Here is a 23,972-nt window from a genome sequence, read left to right as displayed (position 1 = left end):
TTCAGCAGGGATTAAACTATTGTTCCTTTTGTTCTATCTGCATTGAAAAAGGGCATATATATGCAGGACAGATACCATATTTTCTAATTTATATCTTCATTCTTCAGATACCTTTTTAATACTACAGATACATTTAATAACAATCTTATTCTACTATGTGTCTCAGCTCTATGTCCTAAAATAGTCCATGATGGGAAATTACTCCACTGCCCAGAAAATTAAATACTGGAATATTCAATTCTAGCTGATCAATAACTAGCAGTAACATGCCACTTAGAGATTGCAGAAGAAGTCAGGAATACAACCTGAATCCCCGTCCTGTCCACCCACACAGCTTCTCTCCAATTTCTAAACAAACTGAAGCGACAAGTTGAAATGCCAAGCTATGCTAACAATTGAAGAAACCCTACAGAAAATCATGCAATGTTGTTGCTGTATCCCAACTTACATTTCAAAAAAGCAGTGGCAGCCGAAGGAAACCTCTGACAGCATAAACCTAATAGCTCCACCAGGAGCCTAGGGTCATAGGACAGGAGAACCATGATCACATTCCTGATCTGGGTTTTTAAAGGCTAAAAGGGAATATGTGTCAGGAGCAGGCCATGAGGATGGTATGCGGTAGTGCGATTGTGCTGCTTCCAGGTGCTGTTGTGCTGTTCTGTCCAAGGCCAGTCTATGCCCCGTGTTTAGTCTTCATAGATTCCCATACTGTGGGAATGGCCAAGTAGTCCTTCCTGCCTCTGGGAGGGGGTTGCCTGGGTTACCAGTTATCTCCTTTTGCTTTTCCATATATGCCATGTACCTTGCCTTTGCCCCTTACTAGTGTCCTTTTGAATATGGCTTCTGAAACCTGTCAATTCTAACCAATAAAACTGCTTTCGTGGACTTGCCGTCTGCTGGAATCTGTTTATGGGTTTACCGCAGGGCTAGAGCTTACATTAGGACACTTGTCCTATCCTTACTTGCTGACCTTGGCTGGAGCCCTAGAAAGTTCACCTAGACACTCGTCTCCTCGGTTTGGGGCACTGGACGAGCTCCCCGAGGACCCCGACTTTCTGTGTGCCGTCTTGGAGGAGGCACAGCAGACGTACGCGGAGTCCACCCGGCTGGTTGGGCTGGTGATTGATCAGTGGAGTGGCCTGGCAGCGGCGACCCCCTGGAGGACTCAGGACGCTGATCTACATGCCCACAATGACCTTTTGGGACTGGATACTTTGCTGGAGGAGTCCCGGTTAGCGTAAGAGGACTTTGCTCTGCTAACTCGGTTACTGGCTGAGCTTACGCTCCGCGGGGCGCAACAGGAGTCGGCGGCCCCAATCCAGGGGCTCAAGTTCTGTTTCCCAATGACGGGGGCTTGGGAGGGAGACGTTCCGCAAACTGTTCCGGATCCCACCCTATGCCGCCGGGAAGCACAGAGTGTTGCCACCAGGACAGTCCTGGTCCTCATGGACTTACCGCCAACCACGGCAACTGATGTCGAGAAGGTACTAAACCCTGAGTTCGGTGCTTCCTCTGCGGATCTTGCTCAACAGGTCCAACAGCTGTTGGGCCAACACAAGGAGATCCTAATGCTCTTGGAACAAGCGGCCGAACCAATTGTGATGGCCGCCGCGGTCGCCAAACTCGAGGCTCGCTGACCAGAGGCGGGCGCCAAACTAGAGCGCTCGCTGACCAGAGGCGGGCGGAAGAGCAACTGTTGGTGGATGTGGCCACCGCTCGGGCACAAGTGACAGCAGGGACTGGAGCGCAGTCGAAAGTTAGCGGGGGACTGGACTGGTCTTTCCCCTCGTTCTCTCCGGACTCCCCGGAACCTGGCCTGCCCCAGGAAGTAGCACGCCGGCAACAGCTCACCTTTGCTCCTGATGTGCAAGAATATTTGGAGGAGGTGGACTTGTATACAGAAGGGGGTGACTGGAATACAAACTACCGAGTCAGCCAAGCCCGATGGACTGGGGGGGCTGAGGAGGAGATCCATGCCTTGAGATTTCAAAACCGAGAGCTGTTGGATCATATGGCCCGTATGCAGGACCAAATGGACTTGTTGATGAATTAGTATGGTCGCCTACAGTGAGCTCAAGCGGTGCCTGCACAGGCACCGGTCCCAGGCCAACAACCCCCTGGCCAGTAGCCTTTGCTACAGCCAGCTCCAGGGCAACCTCCGGTGCAACCGCCTCCGGGACAGCCGGCCCCGGTGCAACCGCCTCCAGGGCAGCTGGCTCCGGTACAACCGGCTCCCGGGCAGCCGGCCCCCAGATAACCACCAGCATCACCCCCTGTGGTCCCGGTTGTGCAGTGGAAGCAACCCCGTTTACGAGTGACATTTGATGGCTCCGCGGACGCGTTGCCCTGTTTTCTACACCAAGTGGACAGTTACATGCGAGAACAGGGGCATACCTTTCCCACAGAAGACAGCCGAGTAAGGTTCGATTCCTCACTTTTGGCTGGAAAGGCTGCAGAATGGATGGTGCTCCAGTTTGATACCCGGGCCCGCTCCATACGGTCGCTTAATGAATTCATGCGAGCGTTAAGGAGACGAGGATCCATTTCAAGGGGAGAAGGCCAAAGCGGCCCTCCTACAGCTCCGTCAAGGATCCTCCTCAATCTGAGTGTTTGCGGATGAGTTCCAAAGACTCGCTAATAAAATAGTGGATTGGACTGAAGCTACCAGGGTGCATTACTTCCGAGCAGCGTTGCATCCTGAGATACTAAACTGGGCATACACGCAGTGAGACCCAGCCACCTTGGAAGAATGGATTTTGCTGGCAGAGGAAGTAGAAAGCCGCTGCCAGTTTATTTCCCTTGCCCGATGGCAGGCCAGGGAGGGGGGAAGCCAGAGAAACCCTCCCAAACCTGCCGCTCCTCAGGCCCCGCGGAGGCCGGCTCTATCTCCGCAAAACCGAGCGTTGCATTTTCAAAGGGGAGCCTGTCTTGTTTGCGGTGCTATGGGTCACTTCGCTGCCACATGTCCGTCACGTTCGGGACTGCCGAGTCCCACTCCCCAACCAGAGGGGACTCCTCGCGGAAGAGGACGCGCTCGAGGAAGGGACACCGCAGCCCAGCGGAGCATCGCTCCAAGACGAAAAGCACCCCCAGCTCTGCACGTCGGAGAAATGACAATGGATTTTTCGCCAGCGGACCCGTCGGGGTCCAGGATTACAGTTACTACTCCTGGGGAGGGCAGCTCCGCTTCTTCAGAGGAAGGTGACCACTGGAACTCCCCAGCTCTTAACTTGGAGTCTCCCCTCGAACAGCCAAAAAACGGACTGGGTCTGCGGTAGAAGGAGCGATACCGCAGACCTCCACAGGTGTTCCTGCGAAACCCAAGGCTCCTGTCATGGTGAGTGAAGTAAAAGAGACTGTATATGTAGATGTAATATTACGACATTATAGAAAAGGTCCTCAATTACAAGTTAAGGCCCTAACAGACTCTAGGTGTGCCCGCTCGTTAATTAACAAAACCACCTTTAAGGCGCTCCAGGTGAAATCAGTCCCTTTGACGGTACCTGTTCAATTTGCTCAAATGGATGGCAGTGATTTTGCGGGGGGGGGGGCAGTCGACCGTCACACTGACGGAGTGGCGATAGGAATTGGCCACCACTGGGAACAAATCAACTTTACCCAATGTTCGATATGCTGTGGTGTTAGGAGAAAAATTGGCTCAAAGGACACAGTCCCACCATAGACTGGGAAGCTGGGACTTTAACGTTCAATAGCCCGCTGTGTGAGTTGCACCAATATGAAGTTAAAACCGTTAAAACCGTAATCAAACCAACTCCTGCTCTGGCCTCAGACAACTCCAGTCCGACCCAAGACCCAAGTGCCGCCCGAATATCAGGACTTTACAGATGTGTTTAATGTGCAGGAGTGTGATGTGTTACCCCCCCACCGCTGGACGGACTGTGCTATTGAAGTGGTGGGGGATGGAAAACTGCCAAAAAGTAAAATTTATCCAATGAGTCCTACGGAACGGATGGTGCTCCGCGAATTCTTAGATAAGAACTTGGCTCGCGGTTTCATCCGACCCTCCACCGCACCCTGTTTGGCACCGGCTTTCTTTATGCATAAGAAAAGGGGATTTGCGTTTGTGTATTGACTTTCGAAAACTCAATGCTGTTACTCAAACGAATGCTTATCCCATCCCCCTCATTTCTGATCTCTTGGGACAATTGAAGGAGGGACACATTTTCACCAAATTGGACTTAGTTGAGGCTTATTACAGAGTCAGAATCCGGGAGGGAGATGAATCTCTGACAGCCTTTTCCAGTTGCTTTGGGATGTTTGAATTTATGGTGATGCCTTTTGGATTAAAAGGGGCCCTGGGAGTCTTCAAGCAATTCATTAATGAGATCCTCCATGATCTACTATTCAAAGGAGTTGTGGTTTATTTAGATGATATCCTCATTTACTCTAAAACCATGGATGAGCATGTTGTCTTGGCTCGAGAAGTGTTGCAACGTCTCAGAGACAATCAGCTGTATGCTAAAGTGTCTAAATGCGAGTTCCATAAAAAGCAATTGACTTTCCTACAAAAGGTGCAAGCAGTACTCAGTTGGGAACCACCCTCTACTCGTAAACAGGTCCAAAGATTTCTCGGGTTCGCAAATTTTTACAGGGCGTTCCTCCCACATTTCGCTCAGATTATGCTACCCATCACGAACCTCCTTAAGACTAAGGGAAAGGGGAATACAGCCACCTTACCCAACACCCGGGTAGAGTGGACCCCCCAGTGTCAAGCCGTCTTCGATAGTCTTAAACAGCTTTTTACACCCGAGCCTGTTTTGCAGCACCCAGACTACAGTCAACCATTCATAATGCATGTAGACACTTCCGACGTAGCGATGGGGGGGTGCACTCCTGCAGCGGGGGGAGGATGGGCACCTGCATCTGTGCGCTTATTTTTCTAAAAAGTTCACTCAATCCGAACTCAACTGGGCCGTTTGGGAAAAGGAAGCCGCTGCAGTAAAGCATGCCTTGACAGTGTGGAGGCAATTTTTAGAAGGTTCCAAGGTGCCCTTTGAAGTATGGTCCGATCACAAAAATCTGGAGGCCCTAACGGGGGCTCGCAAGCTGTTCGGAAGCACGTACGCTGGGCGGACTTCTTTGCCCAATTTTGATTTGTCCTAAAATATGTACCAGGGAAGCAAAACCTTCTGGCTGACGCTTTATCTAGACTTCCCCAATATCCCACCAAGGTTGATCGGCCCACAGAGTCGCTTTTCACCCCTGCCCAACGAGGTCTGTTGCCCACTTTGGCCGTACAAACCCGTTCTCGGACCCGGTCCCTCCCGCCACCGCTTTCGATGGAGGGGGAAGCCCCACGCCCGGCTGATCCAGCAGCGCCACCTGCCTCGCTTCCTCCTCCCCCTGAGCGACTGACAGCCACAGTTCCCGAGGTGCGGGGGCCTGAGCGCCCCCGTTCAGTCGCTCTCTGCCCGCCGACTCCTCTCTGGAGGGGGTGTAAGGGCTGTCTGATTCCTTTAAGGAGACTCTCCTTCGCAGTTGTCAAGCGGAACTGTCCTCGCAGACCCTTCCAGCTACTCTAATTAAATGTGGGGGGTTTTGGTACAAAGATTCTAAATTGTATGTTCCGAAAATGTTGCAGGGGGAGGTTTTGGGTTTGGTTCATGGCGCCAAGACCGCCGGACATTTCGGATTTCTCAAGACATTGCATTTGCTACGGAGACAATTTTGGTGGGGGGGCATGCGGGCATGCGGTCAGATGTGGACTCCTTCATCCACAGCTGCATCCAAACAATCTCAGGGCAAGCCGCCTGGACTTTTACAACCGTTAGAGACTCCCTCGAAACCATGGGAAGTAATTGCAATGGATTTCATGACGGACCTACCCCCTAGTGGGGGAAAGACAGTTTTTTGGGTGATTACTGATTTGTTTTTGAAACAGGTGCATCTTGTACCCTGTGCAGGTATCCCTTCCATCCTGAAATTGGCCAGCCTCTTTGTGTCACAACTTCCGTCTCCATTAGTTTCAGCGCAAAATAATCACGGACAGGGTTTCAAATTTCGTGGCCAAATTTTGGAAGGCTTTTCTCAGGTTGGTCGGAGTAGAACAAGGACTGTCTAGTGCCTTCCATCCCCAAACGGATGGTCAAACTGAACGGGTGAATGCGGTGTTGGAATGCTATTTACGCTGTTACGTTAATTACCATCAAGATGATTGGGTAGACCTATTGCCTTTTGCTGAATATGCTTATAATAATGCGGTTCACCAATCCACAGGGTTCAGCCCTTTCCAGGTTGTCCATGGTAAAGAGTTTGGCCCCGCTGGTCATGTTGATGTTTCTGAGGAACTGGGGGGAGCTGATGTGGATGAATGGATACATTCAATTCAAACTTCCTGGCCATGGCTGGTTAAAAATCTAGAGCGAGCCAAACGACGTTACAAGGCTCAGGCTGACAAACATCGCTCCAGTATGGAATGCAAAGTGGGGGACCTCGTCTATCTGTCCACCAAGAACCTACAATCCACCCGCCCGTGTGATAAACTCAGTGCCAAGTATGTGGGTCTGTTCCCCATTTCCCGGATTATTAATCCAGTGGCTGTGGAACTCTCCTTGCCCAAGTCCCTCCGGAGAATCCATCCTGTGTTCCATGTCAGTCTTTTAAAACCGTTTGTTCCTTCCCAAAAATGGCATCCTGAACCACAACCCGAAGTTGTTGGATTCTGGATTCTCGCATTCGCTACAGTACCCTTCAGTACCTGGTCCGCTGGAAACATTTTAGTCCCGCCCAGGATGAATGGGTGTGCTCCTGTGATATCTCCGCCCCCCGCTTAGTACAAGAATTCCATGCAGCCTACCCTCACAAACCCAAGGTGGGAAGGTGGGGGGGCAGAATGTCAGGAGCAGGCCATGAGGATGGTATGCAGTAGTGCGATTGTGCTGCTTCCAGGTGCTGTTGTGCTGTTCTGTCCAAGGCCAGTCTATGCCCCGTGTTTAGTCTTCATAGATTCCCATACTGTGGGAATGGCCAAGTACTCCTTCCTGCCTCTGTGAGGGGGGTTGCCTGGGTTACCAGTTATCTCCTTTTGCTTTTCCATATATGCCATGTACCTTGCCTTTGCCCCTTACTAGTGTCCTTTTGAATATGGCTTCTGAAACCTGTCAATTCTTACCAATAAAACTGCTTTCGTGGACTTGCCATCTGCTGGAATCTGTTTATGGGTTTACTGCAGGGCTAGAGCTTACAATATGAGAAAGAATCTGGATTGGAACAGCAGCATGTGGGGGGGGGAGAATGAACCATCTTCCTCCTTCTGCACCGTGGTCTGGATCACCTTCTCACCCCTTGGTTGCTGTTTGCTTTTCAAAACAAGGGACAGACAATCACGGATCTGCCACAGTTACATTCAGTTTGGCATTTATGGGCTGGAATAATTGAGAGACATCATTAACCAGTGACCCTACTTCTTCAACAACCTGATAGTTTCCTTCGAGCAAGTTGACTTCTGCTATATTCAGATACTCATTGGATACTCAAAACTCGCACCGCATCCTGCACTGAATGTACTTTTGCCTCTAACCCAAGTGTGGTGAGCAGAGTCTGCACAAAGATATCATCACAGTGCTGCCTTCATGTATCAGCAGCACCATCACTTAGTTTCTGTTTAAGGGCTTTTCATCACACTCCCAATTCAACTGAACCACGGTTTCCTCACACTCCTGTTTCAAGTCAACGGACATCATCACAGATACTACCATAAAACACCTTCATTCCTGGGCTGATGGCTCCTAGATTCCAGCCTGAGGAACCAAGTCATAGGCTGGTCTTACCAGCAAGCAACGATATCACAGAGATTTTAGGAAGGTGATGGTCTCCACAGAAGTCCCCCCCCTCAACACCTTTCATTGATATTTCTCATAACAAGTAGGATCAAAGGCTGGCACCCAAGTACATGCTATCATACATCTCTAACAACAACTGTGTGCCATCAAATTGCAACCAACTCATAGCAACCACAAGACCATGGGGTTTTCAAGCCAAGAGAAGAGCAGAGGTGGTTTGCCATTGCCTTCCTCTGCATAGCAGTCTTCCTTGGTGGTCTCCCATCCAAGTACTAACTGTGACCAGCCCTTCTTATCTTTGAAGCTCTGATGAGGGAGGGCTAGGCTATCAGGCAGGCTGCATTATCTCTAAAGATACCCTATTGTGCCAGCAGGCTCCATACCTACCAGGCTTAATTTCTAAAACGAAGAACACTAAAGCACAGGGTTCCCTATACTCACGCCTTCTCCCCTAGAAGCCCCTCCCCTACTAACTACAAAGGTCTGGCTGAGGGAACCTCCACTCATACTTAAAAATGCTGCATTTTTATTTCAAGCACAAAACAGCTAAGGCCTGCTTCTGAAAACAGATTCTGATCTAAGACCAAAGCACATCACCCGTTGAACCTTGACCATTTTAAGTAAGCTCTGTGTGAAATAAAAACACTCAGAACCCAGGAAAACGAGGCACTCTCTTACTGAACCAATGCATTACATCACTTAGGGCTGCTTCATACGTTGCGTTATTAGCTCATTAATGTGTTCCCACAAGTCACTCCTGTGCCTACATGGACTTATACAGTAGCCGCTGTGGGCTCCACATTCTCAACATACCTACTTGAATGAATTCTTACTCCCGCAAAAAAGTCACTGCTCAGAAGCAGGCCTATTCCACGCAAAGGTTTTAGATGCAGGCGTGATTTGTACGGCAGGGTTAAAATCACACGCAGGGAGACGACTTTCATCTCTACAACCATCATAACAATACTGGCAATTTCAGAAACTAGAAAGCAAAGGATCGTCCACTTGCATTCTCTCCCCCCACCCCATATGACTCATGGCTCAATGCCCACCTCATGTTTTAGGATACTGACGTCATTCTTATTTTACCCTTTGAGGTGTGCTGGCATTACTGCACCAGGCAGCGGAGGCAACACGCAGGGTAGCTGGAGAGCCTGAACTGCTATTGGGGGCTGGGGGGAACCCAGCTCCTCGCAACGGAGGCAGCAACAGCAAGGCCTGGGTGTCGATCTATCTAACAGGTAACTGGCTGCCCGGGCACGGAAGGAAAGGGGTTTGGGGCGCGGGGCGGGGGGGTCAGCCCCGCTTCAGGCAGCTTGGTCCTCTCTCTTGTCCGCAATGGGCCACGACCTGCTGGCAACGGGCAGGTGCGTCCGTGCCCTGACCCGCCCCAAAGGCACAGCGGTCTTTGCGCACGACGCAGCCTGGATCGCGCGTGTCGCCCGCCCGCATGCCCTCCCTCCAGCCGGGCACCCGGCCGGTCTCCCAGGAGGCGCCCCAAGCGCAGCCCCCCGCCCCAGGCGAGCCCCCGCGGCCCTCCCAGCCCTTTGTCCCCGGGGGAGAGGCTGGGCTGCCCTCCCCTGCCCTCCCCTCCCCTCCCCTCCCGCAGTACCGATGGTGGAGATGTGCGACGGGTGGAACTCGTTGTCGGTGAAGCGGCACAGCAGGCAGGTCTTGCCCACGCCCGAGTCCCCGAGGAGCAGCAGGCGGAAGAGCACGTCGTACTGCTTGGCCATGGCGGGGCCGCTCCGGCTTCAGCCCCGCGCCAAGCCCGCTGCCATCCCAGCCCCGCGCGCCGCGCCTGTCTGCTCGCGGCGGGAGGGCGAGATCCCTCCGTCCCTCCCTCGCAGCAAGAGCGCGCCAGTCCGAGGAACGGGCGCGGGGGTGGCCGCTGGTGGGCAACCACCACCCCACACGCACCCGGCGCCGCTCCCTGGCGGAGAGGGAGGCGCAGGAGCGGTGCGCAGCCCGCGCGCCTCGCCTGCCTTGCGCCTTCCCGGGGAGCGAGCGAGGGAGCGCGCTGCCTCTGCAGCCACGTGCCCAGCAACCGGCAGGAGGGGCGGAGGCATGGAAGGGGGCACCCGCCCGGGGCCGAGCGGGGACCGCTTCAAACAGATTAGTTTCCTGAAAAAATGCGACTGACAATTCATATTTTTTTAATTTTAAGGTAAGTACCACAACAGTGCTATGGAATATAATTAAATATAATCTCTTATAAAAAGTTTTGTGAAAATGCATCCGGTTTTTATTTGTTCTACAAGACATCTGTTTGTTTGTTTTAATTGGTTAGCAGTGGCTGGGGTGGGGGGAGCGACGCACAAGTAGTTAGCCTGGCCTAGGGCGCAAAAATAGACTGGCACCGGCCCTGAGCGCACGGCACCGGCCCGGGAGGTTGTTTTCAATGCCGGCTGTGAAACGTAGGGGAAAGATTAGGGGAAGGCGTTTCCTGAGCAGCCATAGGGTGCATCTCCTTCATGGTGAACAACTTCAAAGAAATCCCACCCAACGCGTGACATCAGGGCAAAGGGCTTCCAGATCGGAGTGGCTGGGTTTCTCCTGTTCTATAAATCAAGCACCAAATGTCATGCAAATTCTGCACTGCTTCATCTGATCTTGTTTGTCTCCTTCTTTATCCACCAAACCACATTTGAGATATCAGAATTATGGCTTTTTTATCTAAGAGGTACAGACTTCAATGCTAGAGGCTAAATTCTAGAGAATATGGGAAGTATTCAGGGAGAGCCTAAACACATCCCACCCACTATATCTGGAATTGGAGACAAAATGGATTTAGGCACAACCTAAGTAACCTACAGTTTAGGGCTTCTGGTTATGATGGACCTCTAAATACAATTTTTGTGGCTAAATTATCATATTTGATAATGCTATGGGACCTCTTAAACTTGACATAGTTTAGGGCAGGGGTGTTAAGCATATGGCCTGGGGGCTGGATCCAGCCCCTTGAGAGCTCTTATCCTGCCCGCGAGCCAGCCAAGGCAGCCACCCCCCACCCAGTCCCAATCGTGCCTGTGAGCCATGGCCTGGCCAAGTAACATTTATGTCATATCTCGCCCTTGTAACAAATGAGTTTGAAACTCCAGGTTTAGGGCCTCAGCTAGGGTTGACCACCTCCAAGTGGTGGCTGGAGATCTCCCGCTATTACAACTGATCTCCAGGTGACAGAGATCAGTTCACCTCGAGAAAATGGCCATTTTGGAAGGTACACTCTATGACATGATATCCCATTGAAGTCCTTCCCCTCCCCAAACCTCACCCTCCTCAGGCTCCACCCCCAAAATTTCCAGATATTTCTCAACCCAGAGCTGGCAACCCTAGCCTCAGCCTGCCACAAACTGGATCTGATTGGATGCCAAGATTTCCAGGTACTAGCTGGAGATCTCCTGCTATTACCACTGATCTCCAGCCAATAGAGATCAGTTCACCTGGAGGAAATGGCCGCTTTGGCTATAGGACCCTATGTGGCATTGAAGTCTCTCCCCTCTCCAAACCCCACCCTCCTCAGGCTCCACCTCAAATATCTCCAGGTATTTCCCAACCCGGAGCTAGCAACCCTACAGATGGATCAAGGAATTTCAAATACTTTTGTGCCTCAGTCCTTTGGTTTTAGAAATCAAAATAGGTTGTGCAAAATAAGGAGGAAAGTGCCTTTTATTAAGCCAATGCTTGTGGAAAAGGCAACCATTCTGAGTTACAAAGCATTTCCATCATTAGACAAACAGTACCCTGCAAGTAGAGAGCCCTGTGGCGCAGAGTGGTAAGCTGCAGTACTGCAGTCCAAGCTCTGCTCACAACCTGAGTTTGATCCCGACAGAAGTTGGTTTCAGGTAGCCGGCTCAAGGTTGACTCAGCCTTCCATCCTTCCGAGGTCGGTCAAATGAGTACCCAGCTTGCTGGGGGTAAAGGGAAGATGACTGAGGAAGGCACTGGCAAACCACCCCGTAAACAAAGTCTGGCTAGTAAACATGGGGCTGTGACATCACCCCATGGGTCAGGAATGACCCAGTGCTTGCACAGGGGACCTTTACCTTACCCTGCAAGTGGGAACCTGCAATGACTTGTGGGTGGCATCTCATTTCCTCCCCCCCCCACTATTTCCTCTTTCCCTTTCCTGAAAGCCCTCATAGCATCTCCAATTTCCTGCTTATTCTCTCCTTTCCGCCCAGTAGCCAACCTATCTTTACCTGCCCTTCTGTCTTCAGCTTTCCCTCCCGCCTCAGCCACCTTTACCTAGGAAAACTATGGCACAGTTGTGTGGTGCAAGGCACTGGGCTGGGCCCACTTGCATGGCAGGGAACCCTCAAAGACTCGTAGGGGGCACCTCATTTCCCTCAGTATCCTCCTCTCTGCACTAATTCCTCTTTCTCTCCTCCTGGCAACCACCATATCCTCTCCCCTTTCACCAACCTATTTTTCTCTGCCTCCCATTTCAGCTATATTTATTATTTATTTACTTCATTTCATCAACCAAAAGGGAGACTGCAGCCAAGAAATCAGAAGGAGATTGAGACTGGGAAGGGCAGCCATGAAGGAGCTAGAAAAGGATGTGTAAGGATGTGTCACTGGCCACCAAGATTAGATTAATTCATGCCATCGTATTCCCTATTACTATGTATGGGTGTGAAAGCTGGACAGTGAAGAAAGCTGATAGGAAGAAAATAGATTCCTTTGAAATGTGGTGTTGGAGGAGAGTGTTACAGATTCCGTGGACTGCCAAAAAAACAAATCAGTGGGTTCTAGATCAAACCAAGCTTGAACTGACCCTAGAAGCTAAAATGATTAAACTGAGGCTGTCGTATTTTGGTCACATCATGAGATGACAAGAGTCACTGGAAAAGACAGTCGTGCTAGGAAAAGTTGAGGGCAGCAGGAAAAGAGGAAGACCCAACAAGAGATGGACTGACTCAATAAAAGAAGCCACAGCCCTCAATTTGCAAGATCTGAACAAGGCTGTCAAAGATAGGACGTTTTGGAGGACTTTCATTCATAGGGTCGCCATGAGTCGGAAGCGACTTGATGGCACTACACACACACACATCATTTATACCCCATCTTTCTCGCAGTGGGGACCAAATTAGCTCGCACCATTCTCTTCTCTTCCTCTTTATCCTCACAACCATTCTGTGAGGTCAGTAAGGCTGAAAGTATGTGACTGGCACAACATTGCCTAGTTAGCTTCCATTGTAGACTGGTGATTTAAACCCAGTTCTCCCAGACCCTACTCTGAAGCTTGAACCACCATACTGGCTTTCATAGGGTGGCTGATATTGAACAGTAGCAAGCAGGCAGGCCTAGCTGAGTCATGTAGTCAGGTGGTATCAAGTCACCTATGGAAATTGCAGCCAGGCCTGGCCCCAATGAGTCCTCCCTCAAAGGCCAAAACAGCTGGAAAGGGCCCTCCCCCTGCCTTTTACTGACAGAAATCAAGCCTAGAGTGCTGTGATTGCTTACAACTGCCACTGAGGGTTTTAATTTTAATTTAATTTCCCTCCCCAAATGCTGCCCTTCCCAGATTCTACCCCCAAATCACAAGAAATTGCCCAACCTGGAGCTAGCCAGGCATGCTCCCAATGAGTCCTCCCGCAAAGGACACAACAGCCCTGGACAGGATGCTGCCTCCTCCCCCTGTATTTTACTCACAGAAAGGAATCCTGGAAAGGTTTGGTTGCCTTGCAGCAATCTCTGAGGGGATCCGTTTCTTAAAACTACGGGTGTTCCTTTCGTCATTTTTAAACCCCCAATGTATTTTTTTAGATTTGACATTTTTCTGCAAACCTGGGGCCTTTTTCAGGTTTATAGAAAGATCTGTCTTACCCATGCACACCTCCAATCACCAGATTTAAGTATCCTTACATTTGGCTGACTTGGCTATTCCTTTCCTTTTATCCCTTAGAAGCTCCTTGATCCATTATCTTGAGCAGCTTATATCTAGTGTCTGAGGGACATAAGGACTGAAACAAATCTTGCCACTGACAATGTAGCCTTGGGATCCCTATCGCTTAGTAAAAAAGGCATTATGTCAGACACAGAGGCATTAGATTTGTATGTTAAAAGGGGGGAAATATAATGTGATCGAAGTTCCTCATAAAAGCGGCATTCCAAGAGGGCATGAGCTAGTGAATCGACAGAGCCAGAAGAGCAAGGACAGATCCTGCCTGGATATGGTATATTCAAAATTCTGCCCTGCATAACCATAGAGGGTTTAGCATTCAATCTAGCTAAACAGAAGGCTCTAGAAAGATGAGTTGTCAAATAATATGTATAAGCAGGCAAACCACATGGTGGTGGTATTCCGAAGAACTGGGATGAACAAATGCAGTGGAGCACGAAAAGTAGTGCTGTTATAATCAAGCTCTTTAATGCGCTTTTTAATTTTGGTGAAAGCTTCAGTTTTCCCAAGATCTAATAACATATCCTGTGAGAAACCCAACAATGACAGTTTCTCATCTAAGATTGACTTGGCTATTATAATATACAAGGGACCTCCCTTGTATATTAAATGTGTATTTAAAAAAACCTCATTGGGGGAATCCCACCCTGTCCCAACTACTTACCAGCAGCCAGGCCTAAAGTGGCTCCCAGCACTATGGTGACAGCTGAGCCCAGAACAGCTCTCAGTGTCCACCCCCTGCCAGGCCTGGAGCAGTTTCCAGCGTCTGCTGCCACCAGGCCCAGAGCATGTGCAGACAACACTGTTTTTTAAATCAGGGGAAATTTAAATTTCCTTCCACATACATCATAAGTTCCCTCTCTCCACTACCTTATACTAGGTAATCATAACTAGTATGCAAGAGTGATGTAGTGGTTAAGAACATAAGAAAAGCCAGCCAGGCGCCTCTAGGAAGCCCACAAACAAGACAACTGCAGCAGCATTGTCCTGCCTGTGTTCCACAGCACCTAATACAATAGGCATGCTCCTCTAATCCTGGAGAGAATAGGTGTGCATCATGACTTGTATCCATGAATAGCCCTATTCTCCATGAACATGTCTGCTCCCCTCTGAAAGCCTTCCTTTAAAAAAATAGTTTTATTGAAATATGCAAAATATTACAGAATATACCAAAATATACAAAACATGCAAAAAAACATAGTATACAAAAAAGAAAGTGAAGAAATGAAAGAAAAAGTGTGTAGGGCCCCAGGCCCTCCTTGGCGCCCCCTTGGGGCGGCTTCCCGGCGGACCTCTGTTCTAACCGAGTTTCCTCGGCCTCAGACCACTCATTTGGAGATTCAGAGCTGTCGTCTCCGTCTGAGTCGGCCAGGGTTATGGGCCTCACGGAGGTTGCCCAGCCCTGGCTCGATCCTCCCCGGCCTCCACTCCCTTCTGTCTTATATAGGAGCTCTTCAAGCCCCACCCCCGCACTATATACAGATGGAGCTGGGACTTCTGGTAACCCCGCCCGTCTCCCCCTGTCACGCCCCCTTCCGGGACGGTTTCGCCCGCCGCTCAGCTGGCCGGCGGGCCACATGGAAGGTGCTGGCACTGGACCCCGCCCTCTGTAGGGCCCTTCCTGGCCCGTTCCTGGCCATTCTGGGGGTGGCGCGCTTGCCTCCCGAGTAGGCCCCCTGTGAGAAAGAGAGGAAGCGGCGGTAAATGGACAGACGGCCCCTCGCCTCTCCCAAGTCTCGCGCCACTCCCTCTTCCCCCTCTCGCCGGAGACGACGGCTGCGGTGGGGCCTTGTCTGCCTGGCTGTCAGCCCACCCCTCGCCGGGTGCCGACGGCGACGGGGTAAGTGGAGCCGGTGGGAGAGGGACCGCGACCGCCGCGGGTGTAGGCGTCGCGGGCATTGCGGGACACAGTTAAATATAAAACAATACAGAAACTGACTTCCAACTCTCCTCATACAGAACAGAATATTGTATATATTATTTCTTTTGTGAATAACACTTTAATTTTAACTGTTTTTACTTTAGTTATTATTTAGCTATTTTCGTCTTAGTGTACAATTTAGTAAGTTTAGGTTCTAAAACCTAGGGTCATTTTTCTATCCCTAAAATACTGATTTATATATACTGACCATACCTTCCAATCTATATTAAAGACAGAAACACAGCTATCTTTTATATATTTACTTAACTTGGTTGTCTTGGCCAACTCCATAACTTTCTGATGCCATTCATGCAATGTGGGTGTCAGGCTCAGGCATCTGCCCCTAGCATCCCATAAGCAAACTCAGCCAGGCAGGAGCAAAAAGACAGATTAAAGAACTGACTGCTTTACACGCAGGTAAGGCTAGTAATGGGGCAACATAGGTAGGTTACACGTTTAAAGGTAATCCAGGCTGTGAAAGTAAACATGGCGAAGCAGTCCCGAGATAAGCAGTTCCCAGGAAAGGGAGACTAAACACCAGCACAGCTGTGGCAAACAGGACGAACAAAACTGTACACAGATGCTACTGGCATGAGGACCAGGGCTTGACAATGGAGCCAGAAACTGGCCTAACTCATGTCAAGAGCCTTTACTCCTGGGGATGGGAGCGAGGCCTGACAGTGGGTATTTCTTCTGTTCTCCATTTTTTCATCCATATGATTCTTGCCACTGTTGTTAAATATCTAAAGATATCGCCCAACTGTTTTTCTAATGTCCTATCTAAGATATCCAGTAAATATATTTCTGGTTTAAGTGGGATTTTTACTCCAATAACTTTAGAGATTTCCTCATGAATACCTATCCAAATTTCTTTTTGCTTTACTACAACTCCACCATTGGTGGAAAAAGGTTCCCATATTACTTTGACATTTCCAACATTTCTCTATTCCCCTTCCATTCTTCTTCATCTTTGATATTTTAAAAAGTGTAAAATACCATCTGTAATGCATCTTATAATAGTTTTCTTTCATATAATAGCTAGATGAAAATTTGAGGCCCCTTCCCCATGTATATTGCCAATCTTCTAATTGAATATTATGTCCCAAATTTCTTGCCCATGACACCATAAATTCTTGAACAATCTCATTTTCTGTGTCTAATTTCAAACATTCCTCATACATCCTTCCAATTAAATGGTCATCTTTTAACAATTGATTTATTAATGTAGTTGATTTTAATTCAAATCCGTATTCTTTTTATCTTTAATATATCTGTCTCTTAGCTGGGCAAAAAGCCACCATTAGTTTAGCTTATCCTCTTTTACCAACATTTCCAATGTTTTTAATTTGTATACTATATCCTCCCTGCGGTTTCAAACAATGCCAACGGCTGTCCGGGCGTTATTGCCGAATTCCAAAAGACCAACATTTTTGCATCTGTGGAATATCTGCTTTAGAGGACTTATACTACTACTTACTTGAATGCCCTCTATATGTGGAACCCAGGGCTAAATTTCTTGCCGGGTTGGTTTCTGGCCTAAACACCTGTCCTAGAGCTGAGAAACTAGTATTTTTGTTAAAAGATACAAATGGGTTTGTCTCTTATAGGACTGCCCTGTAGACTCTGGCAGCAAAGAAAATAAGGGCCAATATGGCTGCTAAGGGAATAGATCCTCCAAGTTGATTTTAATGGTCGCTAGGTCTCATTGGCCGAATGGGACACCACCACAGTTTTTAGCTATTATTTTGTTGTTTTGTATGCATCGATTTAGCAAAGTTTTATTATGTATATTTATTATTAATCCAGTATGTTATTAATCTAATATTTTATTATGATTTTGTGGTATCCTTGATATGTTTGTAATGGCCTATAGCTAAATGCAAATAAAACCATTCATTCATTCAATACTACTCTATCCTTTTCAATAATTTCTGATAATAAATTCTTATATGTAAGCCAATGTTTTTCTGTGCCTATTCTACTCTTAAATAGAGCCTCATGTGGTGAAAGCCATAAGGGGATCTTATCCATTAATTTCTTTCTATATCTATTCCACACCTTACTTATTGCAAATTTCAATATATGATGACCAAATCTTTTATTTATTTTTTCTTTTCCATACCAAATATAAGCATGCCAACCAATTGTTATTCATTCCCCTTCTAATGTCAAGAGTTTTAAATTTCTTAATGCAATCCATTCTTTGGGTACTTTCAACCCTCCTCTGTCTTTACTATCGCAAAGGGTTTTCATCTTTATTCTTGCTTTCCGTCCTTGCCAAATAAAATTTGCAAGTTCTCTCTGCCAAATAATTAAAGGGCTATCTAAGTTTATGATGGGTATATTTTGAAAAAGAAATAATATTCTTGGCAATATATTCATCTTAATAACTGATATTCTGCCTAGTAATGATAAATTCAAATTTTTCCATTTCTTCATATCTTCTTATTTTTCTCCAAACAGTTTCATAATTATTACAGAAAAGTGTCAGATTAATATTTGTTATCGTAATTCGCAGCCATCACCACATCCTGGGGCAGGGAGTTCCACAATTTAATTATGCTTTGTTTGAAGAAATACTTCCTTTTATCTGTTTTGAATCTCTCACCCTCCAGCTTCAGCAGATGATCCCACCCACATTCTAGTATTATGAGGGAGAAAAGCTTCTCCCTGTCCACTCTTTCCATACCGTGCATAATTGTATAGACCTCTATCATGTCTCCCCTTAACTGCCTTCTTTCCAAGCTAAACAGCTAAGCGTTTTAACTGCTCTTCATAGGGCAGTTGCTCTAGCCCAGCGATGGCGAACCTTTTAGAGACCGAGTGCCCAAACTGCAACCCAAAACCCACTTATTTATTGCAAAATGCCAACACGGCAATTTAACCTGAATACGGTTGCTAACTCCAGGCCGGGAAATTCCTGGAGATCTGGGGGACAGTGGAGTTTGGGGAGGGAACTGATCTGTGTAGAGCGGCGGTTGGTTGTAATCCCGGGAGATTCCCAGGCCCCAACTGGAGGTTGGCAATCGTGTGTGTGTGTTAAGTGCCTATGAATCAAAGTCCTCCAAAAAGTCTATCTTTGGCAATCGTACCAGGGGAGGAATCCCTGCGACGGCAGGAAAGCAAGGGGACGTTGCTGTGTTACCTCAGGATCGCCCACTTACGGCAGCCTCGGGGAAGTTGGCCAGGCTGCACAAGCAGCAGCAGTTCTGGGTGAGAAGCGAGGGTGGAGGTTGCCCTGGCGGGACTCCTCCTCCGAGGGCAGGGCAGGGGCGGCACAGGCAGCCAGAGCCAGCTTCAGTCTCGCCACCGCTTGCGCCGTGCGGGACAGACGCTGAAGGCACAAAGCAGGAGCAGCGTGGCTGCTCCCGCTCGAGGAGAGTCCGGACAAGCTGCCAGCCATCCCGGCCGGTCCTGGCCCCTGGGGGGCAGCCGCAGCAAGGTTGCTCTGCACCGCCGAGGGGGAGAGAGAGGGAAGCTCGCAGGCGCCCCAGCGACGGTGAGAGGACCCGGGGAGCTCAACTTTCTCCCCCCCCCACCCCTCCCCTCATGGCTGCGAAAAGAAGGAGAGGAGAGAGGCTGCCCGGTGCAAGAGCCGGGGCTGCGGGCAGGGGTCGCCACCATGAGGCAGCTTGGGGGATCCCTCCCGCCACCTTTCCTGCTGCTGCTGCTGGGGCTGCTTTTCTGTGCTGGGGCGACAGCGCGTGTGCCCACAGAGAGGGCTCTACGTGCCCCCTCTGGCACGCATGCCATAGGTTCGCCACCACTGCCCCTTGATCATTTTGGTTGCTCTTTTCTGCACCTTCTCAAACTCTGCAATATCCTTTTTTAGGTGTGGTGACCAGAACTGTACACAGTATTCCAAGTGTGGTCTCACCCTAGATTTGTACAAGGGCAGTATCTTTGCCATCTGCCAGAATCCTAAACACACTTTACAGGGAATAAGCACCACTGAACCCAGTGGAATTTCTTCTAAGTACACATTCTTAGGATCATGCTATATAAGTTATCTGCATGGTAGACTGAGAGTTGTTTTCTCAAGGCTATGCAGCAAATCTGTAGCAAGATGAACACATTTCCCTGTTTGTTACAGAGTAATTTAACAACAACAGGACCCAAAACCAGGGCCAAACTAGTCCCACTGGCAGGACTAGAGGAAACACAGTTCTGTTTTCTATATAGGAAGCTCTATAACGACGTACACGTGCATTCCTTCTTGGAGTCTGTCAGTACTCACATTGGTTGCTATGGCAGGTCTCTATGACAGTGTCCTCATTTCCACTGTTCTCTGAGCTGCTCAATGTATACAAGCAGGTATTTACCTTTCTGCTTCAAGCAACATGGCATGTACACTAGTCCTAAGAAAATATACAGAGAATGTCAGCTCCTTGTGACTGACAGGGTGCAGGAGAACAAATGACACCACTCTTACATTGCTGCCCTAGTTTTGAATGGATTGTGTCAGATTGCTAAATGGGAAGGAATCAAAGTAGATGGGAACTGCCGTGATGATGGTAATACCTAATGCTTCAGTATGCTATGCACAGCCAGCACATAACCCTATTTATCCCAAGCATTCCAAGTCAACACTAGAAAAATACAGCTTCTTTGACTGAGAAAACTCTGAATGCATCTATTCAGACTGTGCCACAGTTCTTGAAGAAGCCAACTCGCTTCACACAGAAAATGGAGATAATAGAAATGTACTTTCACACAATATCTCAAGGCTCCCAGTTGAAAATGCTTACATTGAGCATTGTTATTATTGGCCATTGTGCATACAATCTGAGTGAGACATGATATAAAAAGTCGAACAGAAGACGCTGCTTTGTACACTCCTATATGCCCCAATCTCTGCTAAGGTAAACAGATTCTAACCTCCTCACCATGGTACGTGTCAGAACCTTGATAATTAGCATAGTATTTCAGGAAGGGTCTTGCTTTATCTCTGAAAATTCACGCAGGTTTTGTTAAAATATATACGGTGAGGTTTAAACTAGAAGTGAGGAGGACGATCAGATTTCTTGTTCACATGTTGGCAACACCATGTTTATAGGAGATGCATCCACTTTTTATACTTCAAGGGGCGCACAGATGAGGAGAGCTGAACACAATCCATTGCTGAGGCATTTTCCTTCCAGCTCAGCTCCAATACTGTTAGTGAAGTGGACTGGGAGGAAGAATACCTGAAGCAACAGAGTAATGGGGGTTAGGATTCAAAATACCTTGCCTTCAGCCATCTTGTAATAAGACTGCACTCATCCTACATAATATGCAAGTGAGACAGGCCCATGAATAAAGAAAGGTAACTATCCCATCATGTCTAATATCTTAGTTAACAGTACTTTAACTACTTATGGAACTGTAAGTTTCATGAGAAGACTGGTTGAAATTAATTATTTTTACCACTGACAGAATAAATACGGGAGACAGATTCTTCATGTTTAGATGAAAAAACCCCACCCTTGATTTACTAAATAATTTCACCTGGGGGAATTGACACAATGTCTACTGCCCACCACTGGCAAACCACCCCGTAAACCAAGTCTGCCTAGGAAACGTTGGGATGTGACGTCACCCCATAGGTCATGAATGACCCGGTGCTTGCACAGGGGACCTTTACCTACTGCCCACACTGTAAAGAGGGTTTACAAACTAATTTTAATTTCCTGATTATGAACAATAACAATGCACCATTGATTTTCAAATGAAATAGCAAACTCCTCTTCAGTGTAATTTTCTTGTTTCCCTCCTCCACTTTAGAGCAGTGAGTTGTCATTTTATTGTATCTGGATTATTTCATTTTGCTGCTTTTGAGAAGTGTATCAAGGTAATTTAAATTTTCAGGATACAACTCCACCCCTTACCATTTCCCAGTATGATTTCTCTCTCCTTTCTTGTGTTTTTCTTCTTAAGGCTGCACTCCTATGCATTGCATCCCAAATGAATTCAATGGAACTTACTTCTCAGTAAGTGTGGTAGATAGCATTGGGCTCCACATCTTCCCCTGATGGGAGATATTTCCTAGGTCTAAGAGTTGTGAGTTTCTATTAAAAGGAAGGTGCAGTTTGGTGGGAAGGATGTCTTTATGCTTTTTGATTTACAGCACAGTGTACACTTACCTAATATTGTGCTGCAGCTGAAATATTAATAGATCCCAGATCCAACTGATCTGTGTGTATCTTGCAACACAATCCTAAACACATCTGCTGTCCCATTGAATTCAACAGACCTTTCTTTCAGAAAAGTGAGCACAGAATTGCAGCCTAACTGCTGCTGGCTTAGTTTGGTAGGTCATTGTTCTTTCACTCCTGTTTGTGTAGATTTTCAACAACACATTTTCTTCTGTGTGCCTAAGAACTTCCCTTTCTCCTCTAACTTATGCTATGTTGTTTTATTTAAACAGCCAGTGTTGTATAGTGGTTAGAGTGTCAGTCTAGGATCTGGAAGACCCAGGTTGAAATCCTTACTCTTCTGCCATGGAAATCTGTTGAGTGACCTTGGATCAGTCAGACACTCTCAGCCTAACCTGCCTCACAGGTTTGTTATGAGGATAAAATAAAGGAGAAAAAAGGGGACCTCTGTCCCCATTTCGGAGAAAGGCAGGATCTAAATGAAGTAAATAGTTGCAAATCCTAAAAATGCAAAACAAGGCAACGAAAAAAGACTTGTTACAACACTAATTACATGCTAATAACTAAACATACATGAAGGACAAAATTCCTCTAGCACTTAAAAGCTAAAAAAAAGTCATATTGCAGCATAAGCTTTTGCAGGCTACCAGTAGGGTTGCCAACCTGCAGGTACTAGCTGGAGATCTGCTATTACAACTGATCTCCAGCAGATAGAGATCAGTTCACCTGGAGAAAATGGCTGCTTTGGCAATTGGGCTCTATGGCATTGAAGTCCCTCCCTAAACCCCGCCCTTCTCAGGCTCCACCCCCAAAATGTCCCGCCAGTGGCAAAGAGGGACCTGGCAACCCTAGCTACCAGCCTCCTTCCTAAGCAAACCTATTTGTTCAGGTAGTAGAAATCTAAGGTCAGCAGCACCCAATGTGTGGAAGATAAAAGAAGCACAATAAATTATAAGGCGAAAATTCACAGTGGGTCGCCGTGTTAGTCTGTTTGCAGTAGTCAAAAAGGGCAAGAGTCCAGTAGCACCTTAAAGACTAACAAAAATATTTTCTGGTAGGGTATGAGCTTTCGTGAGCCACAGCTCACTTCTTCAGATACAGCTAGAATGTGAATCCATCGGTCTTTAAGTAGAGGAGAGTGAATTCAGACAAGCATTAGTATGTAAATGTTACCAGTATGTAAATGTGAATAGCAGGCGTCATGGGATTAGGTGTGGTATGCAGGAGAGTCTGTGATGTCCAGGGGAAAGATGGGGGTGGGGAAATCAGCATTGGTAATGGGCCATGAATGCAAGGTCTTTATTCAGCCCAGGTAAATGCATTGACTTTAAGTTTGAATATCAACTGTAATTCAGCAGTTGCCCTTTTTGACTATTATAAGGGGAAAGTGTCAGAAAACCTTTTGAAGCCCTGCAAATCAAGGGCTGGCCACGGCTTGAAGAAAAAATGTGGCGACCTTTGAAGAGGGATTTATTTTACAGGTGAAACTTTCCATGGCATAGAGGAAAGTAATATCATCTGCTAAATAATATTCTGTTAAGGAGACATCTGTTGAAGAAGCAGGACGTTTTTTTCCTGCAGGTTGTTAGCAACCCTAAACACAGAAAGCACCGTAGTGGCAGAATACGCTGCAGTCTGCTAGGAAATCCTCAGCTTTGTAACGAAACGAACAAGATTTCCCCTAAGGGAGAAAACTTCCGTTACTCCACAGTTTCTACCTCAGCCCACCTGAGGTGATATTGTTAACAAGGTCAGTTTGCAGCACCGTCGTAAAGTGGCTCCCCCCCCTCCCCACCAGCAAGCGCCACGCTTGGCCGCAAGGGGGAGATGTGTTGCCCAGACGTTGAGGCCGCTCATCGTGGTCGGCTTAAGCCGCTCCGCAGAAAAACGGCTAAAAAGTAGTCAACCGCCTCCCCCGCCGCGCCGCTCATGAAACAGGGCAGCTTGTGGCGGGAAAGTAAGGAGTAATTGCGTCGCCAAGTCCTGAGGCGAAGCTCCACGGAGAGAGAGAAGACGAGCGCTTTACGGCGGCGGCGTCAGCGCGCCACTGACTCCCGCCCCCGCTCCAAGGCGCCTTTCGACCCGCTGGAGCGCGGAGGCGCTCTCGGAGGCTTCGTGTCCTCCCCGCGTTGCCGTAGCCGCGCCTTCGCCGCCGCTCCTCGGGCCGCCATTGGTCGCCGCGCGGATTGAGTGACGCTCCCTGAGTC

General features: G+C 48.1%; 1 protein-coding gene across 1 annotated transcript in view; it reads right to left on the bottom strand.

Annotated features, from left to right (window-relative positions):
• Nucleotides 1-9,590, bottom strand: part of RAB15 (RAB15, member RAS oncogene family) — a 35,714-nt gene extending 26,124 nt beyond the window's left edge. Inside the window, exon 1 of the mRNA XM_056850864.1 lies at nt 9,415-9,590. Coding sequence (XP_056706842.1) covers nt 9,415-9,538 — 124 coding nt within the window. The 5' untranslated portion in view covers nt 9,539-9,590. The remainder of the gene's footprint in view (nt 1-9,414) is intronic.
• Nucleotides 9,591-23,972: the final 14,382 nt, after the last annotated feature.

The sequence above is a fragment of the Euleptes europaea genome, chromosome 6 (genome assembly GCF_029931775.1).
Source record: "Euleptes europaea isolate rEulEur1 chromosome 6, rEulEur1.hap1, whole genome shotgun sequence".
NCBI classification, from domain to species: Eukaryota; Metazoa; Chordata; class Lepidosauria; order Squamata; family Sphaerodactylidae; genus Euleptes; species Euleptes europaea.
Note: the sequence above shows the minus strand (reverse complement) of the source record. Positions and strands in the feature narration are given on the sequence as shown.